Source organism: Cydia strobilella, chromosome Z (assembly GCF_947568885.1).
Source record: "Cydia strobilella chromosome Z, ilCydStro3.1, whole genome shotgun sequence".
NCBI lineage: Eukaryota > Metazoa > Arthropoda > Insecta > Lepidoptera > Tortricidae > Cydia > Cydia strobilella.
The window spans coordinates 39,640,250-39,658,749 of record NC_086068.1 but is presented as its reverse complement, the minus strand read 5'-3'; the positions used below and the strand labels follow the sequence as shown (position 1 = coordinate 39,658,749).

Sequence of the window (18,500 nt, the reverse complement as noted above, 5' to 3'; positions counted from 1 at the left end):
CTGACAGGCCGATATCGTCCGGCGGACTGATAGTCAGTGGGCACCTTAAGGTATTCAAGCGCAAATTAAAGGCTTTTCTTGTAGAAAAATGTTACTACTCTATCAATGAATTTGTAAATGACATGTTTTAATTTGTATCACAATAGTAACCTTTTTTATTAAGATTAATAATTATGTTTTTTTATTGACTATTTTATGCATTGTGAATGACATACCTATAATATCAATTGTTGACATTATTATTATTATTGTATTCGTAGAAGTCATTAATTTAGTATTAGAATATTTTTTTGTTGTTTTTTACTATGAATTTACTATTTTTAATGTGATTATTTCAAGTGTTTAATGTATGTAATCATTTTATATTTTTATATATAATTAATATTCGACACAATGTATATTGTTAAGAATTAAATAAATAAATATTACAGCCCTATAAATGAAATAAAATAATAATTCAGCTCTTTAGCCTGTTCATGAACACAGCCATGCACGCCATGTTGACATTAAATTAAAATAAAAATACTTCCCGGCCTAGGCCTTCGTCATAACTAATGAACTACCCATGGATCTACAATAGAGATAAAACCGGACATGTTGTCGCTAATTTCATATGTAATATGCCCACACCACACCCTATTCATACCCATAATTCTATACACATAATTATCATAAATATACACATCTTCATACTCACAATCACATCGTACATCCTGTACCTTTCTACCTTTAATTTTCTGCACTACAAAAATAACATTGTATTAGCATACATTTATACAGGATAACAAACTTAATTTTGCGTGCGAGTAAGTGGCATACGTAACTTTCTAGATCGTCTGGCAGGTAGAAGGCCCCGACCAAATCGTCAGGCTTATTTTTTTATGACTATTTAGATACTTAACTTTAACCTGTAAAATTTACAGATTGCCTCAAGAACCTTCTTTGAATTTTTTGAAAAAATATTTTGCACGCGTCTGGCATGGTTAAAGACCCGGCCAAATCGTCTGGCATAATTTTTTTATGACTATTTAGATATTCAATTTTCACCTCAGCAGCTCGAACAAGCCTACTTTCGTCACTCCCTGGAATGAGGAAAGTGCGACTTTCCTCACTCCAGGGAGTGAAACAAAGTAGCTTTTTAATTTAGTGAAGGCCATGAACTGCCACTTCATACTTTTATAAAAAAAATGTATGGTATGGTTTGGTTTGGTTTGGTTACGGTACGGTACGGTACGATACGGTACGGTATGGTATGGTATAATAAAATAAAAAACAGCTATTCCAAACATTTATATCAATCAAAATTAAATTATCGTTAGACATATTTCAAAATATTTAAATCACTACGGTTACACACTAGTATTATATCAATACACATACACACACACACACACACACACACACACACACACACACACACACACACACACACACACACACACACACACACACACACACACACACACACACACACACACACACACACACACACACACACACACACACACACACACACACGTTTTATCACAATTTTTGTACAAGCAAATATAATATTATGAATTCAAATTTATTACGAATTTTACGTGTTGTATTGCCGTAAATATCACCTGCACGGGAAGAACGGCGAGTGAAAGAAGTTTTGCCATGTTTTTGGTGTCTTATTTCTACTAATAACACCAAATCGATTCGCCTGAAAAATATATCTGAAAAGTGACATCTCAGTGACTATTACATATCAACATAGGATATCGGTGTCAAAATGTCAACATTGACTTATATTTTCTACTTACGTGCTAATAATTTGGTAATGTTTGTCGTCTTGTGTTAATGAATCCTGCCTCCACCCAGCTCACGGAATGCCCTATATGTCAAGACCACAAACCCTACAAGGGCGCACATGGACTCGAGATACATCTTGCCAAGAAACTGTTCCTCGGATAGACCTACCCCCGACCGACTCCTCTCATGTCGACAGATCTGGGGCCTCTGTTCCCAACACTGCGGCTCCCCCTGCAGATTTATGTACTCGTCTAGCAGTACTAAAAGCTCACACTAAATTAGCTAAACGTATACCAAAAGGCGCTAGGGTTGCTGTAGCTCGGAGCCTCACGGAATGCGTGGCCAAGGTTGTGTCTAATAATAATTTACCCGCATGGGAAGCCTTACTTACATTTACTTACAAAAATATTCATATCCCTCAAGACCAATCCAATCGCAGTTTATCAGCTATTATCAAACAAAATATACTCCATCCTGACTTTCCCATAGATTCCGCGGAATCTCCATTCTTAAATCTTTGCAATACTCACTTAAACTATAAAGTTAAGTCAATAGAAAATAAGGTTTCTGACGGTAACATAAGAGGCGCTACAAAACTTCTATTTTCTAGTGACACCTTGGCCGCCCGTTCCGACGAAGTGTTCTCCTCTCTTAAAGAAAAGCATCCGATTTCAACTGCACCAGTACAACTTCCCGTGCCGTCTCAAATCTCTTCGCAACCACTGCAAGTTACGGAACGTGAAACTTTACAGGCGAACAGCTCTTTTCCTAATGGTTCGGCCGGTGGCCTTGACGGCATAACCCCGCAGCACCTCAAGGACCTGACTAGCCCGCTAATGGGAGATGCCGGAGAAACCCTCCTCAAAGAGCTGACCGCGTTGATAAATTTAATGCTTTCAGGTAAAATCTGTAGCGAAATCACTCGCATTTTATACGGCGCTAACCTGATAGCCTTAAAAAAAAAGACGGCGGCATTCGTCCGATAGCGGTGGGAAGCACACTACGGCGACTAGCGTCCAAATTGTGTTGCCGCGAGTTTCACGACCGCCTCACAGACAAATTCAAGCCCAAACAACTTGGTTTCGGCGTCAGAGGCGGTTATGAGGCCGCAGTACACGCCACACGGTCATTCCTGGAAAACTCAAATTTCGAAATTTTGGTAAAAGTTGATGTAAGAAACGCATTTAATTCTATCGACCGAAGCACTCTTTTAGACGAAATTCAAAAGGAAATCCCGGAAATTTTTGAATACCTAAAACAATGCTACGGCAATCCGTCCAAATTAATGTTTGGTGAAAGAGAAATTGCTTCATGCATCGGGTGCCAGCAGGGAGATCCGCTTGGGCCCGTCATTTTTAGCCTCGCCATTCACCCAATCATCACTCAGCTAAAATCAGAACTAAATTTATGGTATCTGGATGACGGGACACTTGCAGGGACGGCTTCTTCAGTATTAAACGACCTAAATATAATCACAAGGCGGTTCGCTGAGATCGGCCTCACACTTAACTTTAATAAGTGTGAGGTTTTTATCTCAGAAAAACTTTCAGCTAGCGCCCGGACTGCTTTGACTCTAAGTCTCAACTCTGTCGCCTGGCGCCCCTATTTTCGAAGACGCCATCCCTTTAGCAATAAATTCAAAATTAGATAACTTTCACAACTGTTCAGATTTATTATTCAAAATTAACGCCCATATAGCCATTTACATCTTACGTTTGTGTTTATTTTCTCCAAAATTTTTATACATTTTACGTTGTAGCCCTGTTTGGAAATTCTCGAGTCTCACGTCATCCATAGACAACATATTAAAAAATTCGGTTAGCAAAATTCTAAATGTCTCTTTCAGCTCTCAAAGCTGGTCCCAGGCTACTCTGCCTATTAATTATGGTGGCCTGGGCATTCGCTCTACGGGCGATCTGGCTCTCCCCGCTTTTCTCTCGTCTGTCCACAGCGTCGCCCATCTCATCCGTGGCATTCTTAATGTCACCAATCCCACGGGTGTGGTAGTGGCGAGCTTGGCAGATGCAGAGTCAACTTGGAGTGCTGGAAATCCCGGCGAGAGCCCACCTACCGAAAAAGCCAGCCAAGCAGCCTGGGACCTGATAAAAATAAAAACAACCCACAAATCCCTTTTGGACAATAGTTCGAACCCCTGCGAACGCGCTAGACTGCTCGCAGTATCGGAACCCGAGTCAGGGCATTGGCTGCGCGCCTTGCCGTCGCGGAACATTGGTTCCCTTTTGGACCCAGCGTCACTGCGCGTAGCCGTATGCCTCAGGTTAGGTTTAAAAGTCTGCGAGCCACACGCTTGCTCCCGCTGCAGAAGCCATGTTGACGCTTATGGGCACCACGGACTCCACTGCCAGTCAAGTGCGGGCCGATTTTATAGACACACGGCTCTAAACGATCTAATCCGCAGAGCACTCGGTACCGTCTCCATACCAGCAACCCTGGAGCCAGTTGGTCTATCTGCGGCGGATGGCAAAAGGCCCGACGGCTGCTCGCTCGTACCTTGGTTCCTGGGGCGGCCCCTGGCGTGGCGTGGTGGGGTAGCGTCATAAAAATAATTAATGCAAATAAAAAAAATCATTTATCTATATTTAAATACATTCTATCGTATTTTTATAAATCTTCATTTTTAGTTTAAAAGTGTGTCGACAGATGGCAGTCAATTTACTGGGGTTACAAAATTTACTATGACAGTACCGCGCTAGTATAAGTTACTCTATGCTATTGTCTTCTGTCACAAGTATTTACAATACTTACAAGTAGATTCCAAGCATAACTAAATTGTAAATTGTGAAATGTTGTAACCAAAAATAAACAAATTTTTCATTTTCATTTTCATTTTCATGGTATGGTATGGTATGGTTTGGTTTGGTATGGTATGGTATGGTATGGTTTGGTATGGTATGGTATGGTATGGTGTGGTATGGTATTTTATTTATTTATTTTATCAAACAAGTTAAACAGCATGACAGTAAAATATCAAACCACTGCTAACTTACACAGAAAATACAAAAAGAAAAAGAAACAATATACAATTAATCACAAATTACAATACTAACATTTAAAAATAAATAATTAACACATTTTAATCAGTTGAAGGACGTGCATCCATCTTCTCACGAAACCTCAAACATTCATCACGCACAACCACCTGTCTGCCTGCAAACAAATCACACTGAGAGGCTGATGCAACGAGCGCATTCAAAAGGAGCAAAGAACGAACCAGTGGGGACTTCCTACGCGATACAGTAGGCAAAGCCGGGACTGCCAGGAGACAACGGTCACGAGGTCTGAAATCGATTCTGGTCCGTGAGGGAACGTACAGACGTACAAATTGCTCGTTGCAATTGGTATGGTATGGTATGGTTTGGTATGGTTTGGTATGGTATGGTATGGTATGATATGGAATGGTATGGTATGGTATGGTATGGTATGGTTTGGTATGGTATGGTATGGTTTGGTATGGTATAGGATGGTTTGGTATGGTATGGTATTATATTACTTTTTTTTCTGTTTATTCTGTGTAATTCGAAATACATTTTAACCTTTAATATGTTCTCACTACTGAGGTGAAAAATTATGTGTGCAACACGAGAGCAAAGTTATTTTACTTCTCGTGTTTTTGAGTCCCTCGCTACGCTCAAGATTCTACGTTAGAACCACTCGCTTCGCTCGTTCGCTGACTTTCCTCTCTTGTTGCACAAATAACTATTTCACTTGTAGAAATTACAGATTGCCTCAAGAACATTTTTTGGGCACCAAAAAAAAAAATTAAAAATTTATAGGTTAATATACCCTGCAGCCAGACTTGTAGTTCTGAGTTAGGTAGGTAAGATATTAGGTAGGAGAAGCATCAGGCAAATTTTCAGCTTGCCTCAAGGACCTACTCCAAATTTCTACCAGCTCTCCGTCTAATAGTACAATGCTGAATATGCAACAGCGGTGGCAGCATGGTTCCATTTTTATCACTTGTCACTATGCCTGTCACTTTCGCACTTACATACTTGTTTAGAGCGTGACACGTGAGTGGTGACAGCCTGACAGGTGATAAAAATGCGACCGTGCTTCGGCCGCAGGTTAGTATTACAAAATCGTTTAGTTAAAATGTGCAGCCAATTTCAGCCCACTGCCATGCTGGTATGCACGGGTAGGTACTATCCAATAATTATCGAGGGTTATTCACACCCAAGTTAGTAAAATGCGTCGTAACGCCAATGTTAGGTACCTGAAAGCAATCGATCATAGCTTGTGGTAGTAATTCGTCCACGGCCCCCAAATCCTTGCTGAATCTGTTAAGAATCCTTCCTGAAGGGTTTGCATGGAAAAAACTCATAGGTGACCGGGAAATACATTCGAACATGTTATCATGCAGCCTGAAACACAACAGAAAACAAACTCTCAAACACCTCAATTAAGGCCAGTCCAGACGGGAGAAAATAAATTAGCGTCAATCCCCAATTTTAGATTTATGGTGATATTTGACCGCTCTAAAATCTCTAAATGAACAAAAAGCCCCCAAACGCGAATACTAGCGTTACAAATTGGTATTCTTGCGTCTGCACCTCCATTTTATCGGTAATATCGGTCATAATAACAAAAATCGGCGGTCGAAACTGGCGTTTGCGTTTACGCAACCTGATTTGATCCCGTCTGGACTGGCCTTTATACATACCTATATAATTTTTAGGTCCACTGCGCAGGATTAGCATATTTATGTATGAAATGGAGGGTAAAACTAAAATAATGACAAATAACCACAAATGGCCAATCAGTGTGGGAGATAAGAATATAGATTATGTCACTGACTACATATATATATACCTACTTAGGGAAACAAATATCATTCAGCAAGGATAACAATGAAGAAGAAGTGGAAACATAACATGGAGACATTTCTGGTCACTAAAGGAGGTTCTGTAGGGCAACTACAGTCTACATATGAAGAAAATTGTCATGGACACATGTCTCTTGCCGTGCCTGCTTTATGGCTGCCAAACATGGACATACACAAAAACAATACAACCTAGAATCATAAGAACTCAAAGAGCAATGGAGAGAGGTATCCTTAAAATAAGGAAGATACATAAAATTACCAGTAAAAAATTTGGCAAAAGACCAGAGTAGTCGATGCTCTCACACAAGCTTTATCCCTAAAATGGCGATGGGCTGGCCACATATCACGCTATACTGACAAAAGGTGGACCGTAACAACAAAATGGAGAGGGCTGGATGTGGAGGAAATGGATTGAGTTGGAGGAAGCCTACACCCAAAGAGGGGTTCACCACTAAGTAAATTAAAATAAATCCAAACTTACAAATGTAACCAGTGTGAATAAACGGCTTTTTTTTTTATGTATGAAATGAATTTGCGATCACAGCTACAAAAAGCAAAGCAAGCGAGAAAATAACTACTTAACTTATAGCCCGCTCCAGACTTCGCGCCACGATTCGCGCACGAGTGTGGAGGGGGCTTATCAATAGATTTCACTTTGTCACCTTATAGACGACAGCATACACAATGAAAAGAACATGCACGCTCTTACTAAAGCGATAATCACAGTAGCCAAAGTGAGAATTCCAAATATTAACACAAAGAATTGTCGGGTCATGCCGCTCTCTGACCAAATAATGTTGTCAACAGTGGCATCACCAGTCAAGCGGTCTTCAGCGTTGCTCCTGCGGACAACACAATGTTTATAAGTTTAGAATAATTGTAATTGTACCCAATTATTGGTAATAATCGGACAGTAGTCATAGCATACCATTTTTCGAGCCAGCAGTCGCTGGCGCTAGCGCACAGTTGCGCGAACACGAACATGAACGCAACACCAACCGCGTACGGGCACGCCGCGCCGGCCAAAAAGTACTCTTTGTACACGGAACTTTTCACTCTCCCTTTAGATTGCATTTCTACTTCTGGTTTTAGATCCTGTGTGAGGGATAGATACGCAGATAGCATCAGGAGAGTATATTTTTAAGCATGCATATGTAAGTAGATAGGCGGGTGGGTGCGGGTGGCACACGCACAGCACAGTAGCATCCGGAGGATCCTTGTATAGGTACCGTGTTATTAACCCACTTCAAAAGGAGGAGGTTCTTAATTCGGTTGTGTTTTTTTTAATGTGTGTTACTCCATAACTCCGTCATTTCGGGACCGATTTAAAAAATTCTTTTTTTGATTGTAAGTATATATAGTTTGTCAAAGGACTGTCTCTTTTCAAACATAGACAGAGAGAATCATACTATCTTTGTCTTACACTAGTACTAGCACCCAAAAGAAAGGGATAAGTATAATTTTCCTGGTTGTTACTGACTGACAAATTGGTTTGACCAACTATACATACAGATTGGCCCCGTTTTTGTCAAAACGCAGTTCTGATGATGGGATCCATGAGGAATCAAGGGAACTCCTCAAATGTTAAAGGCATACATTTTAGTATTTCCATCAACAAATCAAGCATTTACATTTAAAAAAGTGACATTTGATGAAGTGGAACTGCTGATGATGATCAGAACGGAACTCTTCAATGACGCATAGTTCACGTTTGGCGATTTGTCCTCTTCGTTATGTTTGTTAAGCAAGTTAGGTTTTCAAGACACATCTTTGTCAAGCTCGAGTTCTGATGATGGGATCCATGAGGAATCGAGGGAAGAGGGAACTCCTCAAATGTGAAAGGCATACATATAGTGATTTTAGTATTTTCATTAACAAATCAAGCATTTACAATTAAAAACGTGACATTTGATGAAGTGGAACTGCTGATGATGATCAGAACGGAACTTCAATGACGCATAGTTCACGTTTGGCGATTTGTCCTCTTCGTTATGTTTGTTAAGCAAGTTAGGTTTTCAAGACACATCTTTGTCAAGCTCGAGTTCTGATGATGAGATCCATGAGGAATCGAGGGAAGAGGGAACTCCTCAAATGTGAAAGGCATACATATAGTGATTTTTGTATTTTCATCAACAAATCCAGCATTTACATTTAAAAAAGTGACATTTGATAAAGTGGAACTGCTGATGATGACCAGAATGGAACTCTTTAATGACGCATAGTTTATGTTTGGCGATTTGATCTCTTCGTTATGGATCCAGACCCAAACTTGGATCCGGACTCGGACTCTGACCCGGACCCGGGTCTGGACATGGACTCCAACTCGGACACGGACCCGGACCGAACTCGGATCCGGACTTGAACCAGGACCCCGACTCGGACCCGGACCCAGACCGAACGCAGGCCCAAACTTGCACACGGACTCGGATCCGAACCCAGACATAGGACCCGGAAATGCTACTAGAAAAGTGGGTTAGGCGGGTGAGTGGGTTTGAACTGCGATTCTCGCAGGTTAGGTTAGAACTGTGACCCTTACAGAGACGAAATAATTTATTTATTTGGTTTATAATTTATTTATTTGTTTTATTTGGTTCTACATAATTAGGCAAAAGATGCTGTCTTTTTCATTTCTTTGTCTGGAATCTAAGAGTGCACCATCAACAATAAGTAATCTTTCAACGGCATCCCCCCCTGAAGTCGGTTTTTTTTCTTAAAAAATATTTAAATCTTTAGTTAATCAATCTACTAATAATTTTTTTTATTTGTTAATAATAGGTGCTCCAATTAAATTATTACTTAGTATCACTATGTCTTACCAGCATTAGGTGTACAATTTTTGTGTTGGTAAGTAGGTATAACAATAAATAAAATTACATCCATATATCTTACTCTAAACAGGCCGCGTAGCTAACAAGCAAATCGCTTACGCTTCGTAGCGATCGAAACGCAACTATCACTGTCGCAATAATATGGAAGAGTGATAGAGAGACACCTTGACTAGGCCGGCAGTAGTTCATTTAGTGCCTAGTTAGTGTGAGTATTTGGTGATTGAACGGTAATGGGCTATAAGTAAGGAGGATTGTGCGCCGTACCGCGTGCTTGTCCTCCAGCAGCATCGACCAATGCTTGCGGAAGGCGCTGACGGTGCTGGGCTGCGCCACCGAGGCCACCGCGCTGGCGCTCGGCTCCACCTCGTGCACCTCCCGCACCTTGGCCGTCATCACACGGATCAGGCTCAGTTCCTGCTTCTGTAACATATAATATTACCCAATTCTTCTGATGGAGCAGACAGGTAAGCCATTCTCATACAGAAACGGGAAATTATTTGTGGTTGTTATTTGCAAGTAGATAACAAATGACGAATAATCGTGATCAGTCATCGTAGTTATTCGGACGGGCCCAATATACCTATGTATTTGCTCACCGAGAGACAAGAAGTCAACATTCACGGTAATTTGAAACCGACTGCATATATTAGAGTTTTGAATGATTCACGGTTAGTTTCACTAGACTTATATTGACCGGGATATAGACCGTGATTACCTTTTGTATTATTTGTGAGCTCCCGATATTTCGACGCAGTTACATGCATCATGTTCACGGGTGACTGAAGATAGCGGGTGGGTGTCAAAGTTGTGTAGACAGCGCTCTGTCTACCCTCATTCTTGCGCGTCGGCTGCGTTCACTTTCAACGTTACCAACGGTCGCATTCACACTTGTTGTTCCGGTCGCGTTCACACTCGTTGGTCTGTCCAAACACACTACACTCACGGTGTCACCACGCGTGTTTGATTCGGATATCACTGGTTTTTTACACAAACAAATCACAGGATTCCACACATTTGACAGTTCTTCACGATTGAAATTTTTGTATTTGTGAATTTCAACGGCTTCTCTTACCAATCTTGGTATATAGTGGCGTTCTGTCGAAATGACCTTGGGACTATGCAACTCGATCCAGTGATTTGTACCCGACTCAAGATGCTGAGCAATAGCTGACTTGCGAACGTCATTGTTCTTGACCGCAGCAATGTGTTCTTTAATTCTGCAGGCAATAGTGCGTTTGGTCTGCCCAATGTACGAACTACCACAGCTGCACTCAACTTTGTATACACCAGGTTTTTCCAGGAGAAAATTGTCTTTAGGCGACCGCAGAAATTGTGCAATTTTCCTGTGCGGGGTGAAGATAGTTTTTACAGAGTAGTTATTTAGTATTTTTGATATCTTGTCTGTCACACCCTTGACGTACGGAATAAACGCTGGCTGTCTCTCAACGCGATGAGTGAGGCGCTTGGTTTTTGTGTCCCGCTTCTCAATGTTAACTCTGTAGCCATTCATCCTCAGTACACTCTGAACATGGTTCAGCTCCTGGTTTAGATGTAGCGAGTCACACAGAGCGTGTGCTCGATTAGTCAGTGATGCCACAACCGCGTTTAACTGTCTGGAATGATGGTGCGAGCTCGCGTGTAAATAGCGGTCCTTGTGAGTCGGTTTCCTATAGACTGAGCGTCCCAGCATGCAACAACCTGTAACATTCAGTCTCACATCCAGAAACGCAATACTCCTTTCTTGTTCCATTTCCAATGTAAACGACATGGATCGGTGCATGCTATTAAGGTGTCCTAGCATCAGTCCAGCATCCTGTTTACCACCCTTAATTATGCAGAACACATCATCCACGTATACCTCTTCCAAATTTTAACGGCAACTGGGGGCGCAGAAAGGGCTAGGTGCTCAAAGTGTTCCATCCAAATGTTAGCCACCGGACTGCCCATCGCTACTCCCTCTGCCTGTATATAATATTGCCCGCGAAACAGAAAATAATTTGTAGTGAGGCAGTGTTCAAGGAGCCTTACGTATTCTATTGGCATGCCGTTCTCCTGGATCTTGTTTCTTACTACCTCAATGCTATCAATTACAGGTACGTTAGTGAACAATGACTCTACGTCAAAACTGACCATCACTTCATCAGGTTCATCCTGTACGATCTCAATAAAATGGCGAGAGTCCTTCACGTACGATTCCGTCTGCCCAACCAACTGTTGCAGCACCTTTGCGACGTGTTTTGCTAAGTCGTACGTAGGAGAATCAATCTGACTTACAATGGGCCGTAAAGGAGAATTCATCTTATGTATTTTAGGCAAACCATATATTTTGGGCGGCAGCACATTTCGGGGTCGCAAAAGAAAATCTGCGTCGAAATATCGGGAGCTCACAAATAATACAAAAGGTAATCACGGTCTATATCCCGGTAAATATAAGTCTACCGACTGCATATAACCTTTAGACCCCTAGCTTTATCTTGAGTAGGTATCTTGACGGTAAAACGTGTTGTAGTGTAGTGGGTAACGTGTCCACGCCATCCATTATAATTTGTATTAGTATGTTGACGGTAAAACGTGTTGTAGTGTAGTGGGTAACGTGTCCACGCCATCCATTATAATTTGTATTAGTATTTTGACGGTAAAACGTGTTGTAGTGAAGTGGGTAACGTGTCCACGCCATCCATTATAATTTGTATTAGTATGTTGACGGTAAAACGTGTTGTAGTGTAGTGGGTAACGTGTCCACGCCATCCATTATAATTTGTATTAGTATTTTGACGGTAAAACGTGTTGTAGTGTAGTGGGTAACGTGTCCACGCCATCCATTACAATTTGTATTAGTATGTTGACGATAAAATGTGTTGTAGTGTAGTGGGTAACGTGTCCACGCCATCCATTATAATTTGTATTAGTATGTTGACGGTAAAACGTGTTGTAGTATAGTGGGTAACGTGTCCACGCCATCCATTATAATTTGTATTAGTATGTTGACGGTAAAACGTGTTGTAGTGTAGTGGGTAACGTGTCCACGCCATCCATTATAATTTGTATTAGTATTGACGGTAAAACGTGTTGTAGTGTAGTGGGTAACGTGTCCACGCCATCCATTATAATTTGTATTAGTATCTTGACGATAAAACGTGTTGTAGTGTAGTGGGTAACGTGTCCGTGTCCATGCCATCCATTATAATTTGTCGGGGATTTTCGAGGACTGTGTGGACTGTGGAGGGTGCGGTAATTATAGATCTTTTGTTTGGAAAATAAGTTGAGAAATGTTACATTTAAGTTTTTGAGAGCTCCTTCGACGAGTATCTTGCTTTTGTCCATTATTACTATTTTGTCCACAGACTTAATAAATTGAATTTGATGGGTAACTAAAACGACGGTTTTGTTCGCCAAGTACCTGTAAAGTGAAAGTCGCTTTATATTAGATGTAGGTAAGCATCGTTAGGAAACCTTGTTAATTCCAATAAGGCCTAATTTTCCCTCTGGGTGGGAAGGTCAAATAGCAGTCGCTTTCGTCAAAAAGTGTCAGTGCATGCGCCAATTATTAGATTAAGTTGCCAAACTCCTTAGGTCCGGCTCCTTTAATATAATGACCGGGAAAGCACTAGGATGAGGAAGATCTTTGTGCAATCTTTCAATATCATCCTTTAATATTAAAAATCCCGACGAAATAAAAAAAGAGCCATCTAGTGAGTTGAAATCTATCTGTCTAACAAATAGATTTATTCGTTGGAGAGCTACGAATACCATCTCAAGGGCCCTCTACACTCATGCGCGAATCGCGGCGCGAAGCCGCGAACGCGAGTATGGAGTCTAGTTCGCTAATTAGCGAAATCGACTCCACACTCGCGTTCGCGGCTTCGCGCCGCGTTGTCTGGAGCGGGCTTCACAGATAGACATGTGTTCGAAAATAGAAACAAAAATAAGTGATTGAAAGTGAGTTTGCTGCAAGATCATGAGCGTCGTCAAGGGGAGGAAAGGGGGGAGGGGGCAGCTGCCCTATCATCATCATCATCATCATATCAGCCTTTTCGATAAGAGAGGCTCAGCAGTGGGCGATCCCACTGCTGAGCCTCTCTTCGAGTACCTACGCCACTTATACCGGTCATGAGCAAATCTCATCCAGAAGTGACCCGCAGTCTTGAGAATATCGTCCACCCAAATAGCCAACGGACGCCAGGCACTCATTTCGTCTGAAAGCGGCCACCATTCCGTTAACATTTTGGCCCACCTGCTATCACTGTCTGGCAACAGTGGCAACATGTCCCGCCCAGCTCCACTAAAGTTTGGTAATGACGTATCCGACGTCTTGCATCTTGGTGCGGCGTCGGATCTCGACATTCCTCACTCGGTCTTGAAGTTTGATGCCGAGCATGGCGCGCTCCATGTCTCTCTGTGCCACTCAGATTTTATGCACAGCCTCCTTAGTGAGCGTCCATGTCTCGGCACCGTAGGTCATGGTGGGCAGGACACATTGGTTAAAGTTGCGAGTTTTCAGGCATTGTGGAATGTTAACGGGTTTGAGGATGTCCGCTAGTTTATTGAATGCCGCCAAAGCTCCAGCTCCAGCTGGGGCTGGATTTTCCTGGAGATCTCCTTCTGCTGATGTGTTTTGTCAAATGATAGAATATGTCCAAGATACACGTATTGCTCGACCACCTCCAGTCTTTCGTCCCCCACCATAGTGGTTGGAATCGATTTACCAGAGATGTTCGTCATAACTTTAGTCTTGGACATATTCATCTTAAGACCTATCTTCAAAGAAGCATGGTAAAGGCTTTCAACCATGCCTTGAAGATCTTCCAGGGTTTCTGCAAACAATACAATGTCATCGGCAAATCTCAGGTGCGACAAGAAGACACCATGGATATTGATACCAGTTCTGTCAACTTCTGTCCCATGCAAGCGTTTTTATGACGTCTCCTAGTACCGCCGTAAAAAGCTTGGGTGAAATCATGAAATGGTACCTTGACGCACTCCCCTTTGGATGGATATTGGGTTACTGAGTTTGTGAAGCCGAACTTGCATTGTTGCCGAGGTATATAGCTCCCGGAGTAGATCCACGTCGCGATTGTCGATTGAGCAGCGATGGAGAGAGTCAAACACGGCCCAATGCTCGACACTGTCGAAGGCTTTCTCGTAGGCCATGCACAGGGTCCGGTTGTACTCGTGACTTTTTTCCATTAGCTGCTTTACCGCATGCAATATGGTCGGTCGATATGGTGGTTTGGTATTGTTGAGCTGCACTATAGAATAAAATTTGTAACTAAATGTATGCCACTCCCCCCCTCTTCCTGGCCATCGGCCATATAAAGTGCCCCCCCCCCCCCTCTGGTGACGCCATTGTGAAAGATCCATTATTTTGTCGAATATTGGTAGGTACCGTAAAATGGGGTGAGTAGGGCGCGGGGAGAGTTGGGTTATGAATGGGGAGAGAAGAATGAAAGCGGGGTGAGATGGGATTTTAAGGCTACTGCTACAAAAATAATGTATTCCAATTTAAAATGGAGCTATAGTAATACTCATAATAAAAAAAAAAAAACTATCCAACAATCTTCCAAGACACCTTTGTATGAAAACCCATCTCACCCCAATTACGAGGGACTACGGGGTGAGGGGGATTTCCTGTTTATCGGCAAAGTTATGAAATGGAACTACCCAAAATAAAATAAAAACTAAAATACAAACGTCCGGAACACTTATTAGAGTTAGCCCAAGAAAAGTCTGCAGCGATTTTGATAGCTTACGCAGCGCACGTACGTCATAATTTCATCCAAGTTTGACGTTTAAAATAACACTTGCACTTTGTACGCTATCAAAATCGTTGCAGACTTTTCTTGGTTTAACTCTATATACACCATTCAGTTTGCATATGTAAATAATATGTTATCGAGGTTTGAATGTCAGTTTTGCTCCTACTCACCCCATTTTACGGTATGGTATATGTATAATGTACCTACCTTTTTAAACATTTCTCAAATATATGTTTAGCAACTTGAGTATCCACCGCTGAAAGTGGATCATCCAATAAGTAAATATCCGCCTGAAAGTTGTGATAATGGTACCTATTAAGTATGCAGTATGATGACTTAATACAAACACAAACCAATAAGTTTAAAGTTGGAGAAAATGTTGAAGCTCACGTCTTTATAAATGGCTCTGGCTAAGTTGATCCGCGCGCGCTGCCCGCCGCTCAGAGACACGCCACGCTCGCCCACAATGGTTCTGTCTCCGTGGGGGAACAGTGAGATATCCCTCTCAAGTGCGCACACTTTGCACACCTCCATGTAGCGAGATTTTACAAACGGCTGGCCAAACAAAATATTCTGGCGCACGGATCCTAAGACGACATATCTCTTTATATCTGGTGTAAAAGTTATTTATTTATGTAAGTTGGTGTAGGTACTCACCGACGAACATCCAGGGCTCTTGGCTGGCGTAGCTGACGGTGCCGGCGGTGGTCAGCGAGCCGGTGCGACACGGGAGCTCTCCCAGAATCATATGCAGCAGCGTGGACTTGCCCGACCCCACTGCTCCGATTATCGTCGTCAACGAACAAGAAAATATCTGTACATCATATTTTATTTGAACACTGTTCAGACATTTAATGTAACTGTGTATTTTAAGTGATGGTAGCCCCAAACCCTATCAAAATGAATAAAACCTGTTATATTTTGCTTCTAATTTAATTGTATCTACAACAGTTTACATGATATTAATATTATGTACAGTCCGTTAACTCTCAGAATAATATTCGTTTTTAATACAGATGCTCAAAGTGCTACTTTTCGTGGCTGTTTAGCAATTCAATTCAATTCAATATTTAATGTGTTAATATTAGTTTCCTTTAAACGTCGTAATCAACATAAAAACCTACTGTTAATGTAAGAATACGAAAAATATGCATATTTCATATTTTATTACTTACCTCTTCGTCATTATAAGTATATGCACGTTTATTTTTTAATGTTGAAAAACCGTTCTTAATAAGTTGTCTGAATGGAACGGAAGGCCTGTCAAAGAAGAGGCGTATTTTCTTACTGCAAGAATGTTTTAAGTTTCCAAAGGCAACATTCGATATTGTTTTTATAAATATACGTAAATAATTGTAAATAACGATATTTAGGTAATATTAGTACAATGTTTTAATGTTTACAATTGTATCTGTCTTATAGAACATGCATTTGAAAAAAACCTTTCATTGAAGTTTAACTTTTTGTGAGTTAATAAGAAAGCAGAACAGCAGTATCACCTTCGCGTGTTATCGCCGATACCCGATGTATCTTTCCAAAAATCGAAGGTCATTCTCAGAGTTAACGGACTGTAACTACACTGTAGGACAATGAAAACGGGTCAGATTGTTTAGAAATATCCATATTGTGTACACAACGGGCAACATTTTAGGAAGGTACCTGAAGATTAATGTCTTCGGCATCATACTGGTCGCTCGACTTAATCCAGCTGCTAGACGCTCCTTCGAAGTTTACCATCACCTTGTCTTTACCTACATTTACAGCATTACCTATTCATTCGAATTGAGGAATTTCCAAATGAGAAAAAGATAAATATAGTATACTAGAGTTAGACCAAGGTAAGTCTGCAACGATTCTGATAGCACACGCAGTACAAGTGTTATTTTAAACGTCAAACAAATGAAATTATGACGTATAAATAACACTTGCACTGCGTACCTATGCTATCAAAATCGTTGCAGACTTTTCTTGGTCTAACTCTAAGTGCCACTTGCACCATCCCACTAACCCGGAGTTAACCGGTTGTACTTACTTGTAACCATGGTAACTCTAGGTTTAACCAGTTAACCCCGGGTTAGTAAATGGTGCAAGTGGCCCTTAGAGTTAAATACCATAGAGTAACTTATACTAGAGCGGTACTGTCATAGTAAATTTTGTAACCCCAGTAAATTCACTGCCATCTGTCGACACACTTTTAAACTAAAAATGAAGATTTATAAAAATACCATAGAATGTATTTACTCGTAAATATAGATAAATGATTTTTTTTATTTGCATTAATTATTTTTATGATTTTGACCCATGTTCTTTCACTGATATGCGTTAAAATTGTTAAATAACAAACGAAACCGTCAACGCCATCTATACGAGTGTAGGCCAAAACTAGTAGCGCCCTCTGAGCGAGAATCAAATTTTCTTGATTTTCGAGGCACGTTTTTTCCTTAGACTGTATCCATCTATTACGGAGTTATATCTATCTTTGTAAATACCAAGTTAGTAATTATGTAATTAATTAAGGCCAGTCCAGACGCGATTATCAAATCTACCGATTCGATCAGAAAAAAAATTGAATTGGCGTCAATCTCCACTTTAATCACCAATTTTAGATTTATGGAGATATTTGAGCGCTCTAAATTAAAACAAAAACCGGCCAAGTGCGATTCGGACTCGCGCACCGAGGGTTCCGTACTTTTTAGTATTTGTTGTTATAGCGGCAACAGAAATATTAAATATTAAATAATTTTATCTGTGAAAATTTCAACTGTCTAGCTATCACGGTTCATGAGATACAGCCTGGTGACAGACAGACGGACAGACGGACAGCGGAGTCTTAGTAATAGGGTCCCGTTTTTACCCTTTGGGTAAGGAACCCTAAAAAAATGCCCCCAAAGGCGAATAAAAATTGGTAATGGTAATTGATGGTACTGATATTCACTAATTGGTATTCTTGCGTCCGCACCTCCATTTTATCGGTATTATCGGTCATAATCGGCGGTCGAAATCGGCGAGCTAAATAAAATTGATGTTTGCGTCCGTATCACCTGATTTGATCAGACAATTTAATCAGATTGGCGAAAATTGTTCCCGTCTGGACTCTGGACTGGCCTTCAGTTTGGTAGACCGAGGCAAATCTGATGAACATAAAGGGCCCTCCACACTCGTGCGCGAATTGCGGCGCGAAGCCGCGAACGTGAGTGTGGAGTCTAGTTCACTAATCAGCGAAATCGACTACACACTCGCGTTCGCGGCTTCGCGCCGCATAGTCTGGAGCGGCCTTAAAAAATCTGTTGATAT

At 41.2% G+C, this 18,500-nt stretch overlaps 1 protein-coding gene across 2 annotated transcripts in view; it reads right to left on the bottom strand.

The window, feature by feature from the left end:
• The window catches only part of LOC134754829 (ATP-binding cassette sub-family C member 4-like), a 61,626-nt gene that overhangs the window by 42,307 nt on the left and 819 nt on the right, over positions 1-18,500 (bottom strand). The window contains exons 2-10 of one of the 2 annotated variants that reach the window (XM_063691257.1): positions 16,866-16,957; positions 15,864-16,020; positions 15,597-15,793; positions 15,414-15,496; positions 12,727-12,850; positions 9,715-9,870; positions 7,551-7,717; positions 7,285-7,464; positions 6,014-6,161 (exon numbers count right to left, since the gene is read on the bottom strand). In XM_063691257.1, the coding sequence (XP_063547327.1) occupies positions 6,014-6,161; positions 7,285-7,464; positions 7,551-7,717; positions 9,715-9,870; positions 12,727-12,850; positions 15,414-15,496; positions 15,597-15,793; positions 15,864-16,020; positions 16,866-16,943 (1,290 nt within the window). In that variant the 5' untranslated portion in view covers positions 16,944-16,957. The remainder of the gene's footprint in view (positions 1-6,013; positions 6,162-7,284; positions 7,465-7,550; positions 7,718-9,714; positions 9,871-12,726; positions 12,851-15,413; positions 15,497-15,596; positions 15,794-15,863; positions 16,021-16,865; positions 16,958-18,500) is intronic. The other variant, XM_063691258.1, reaches the window with a different exon arrangement.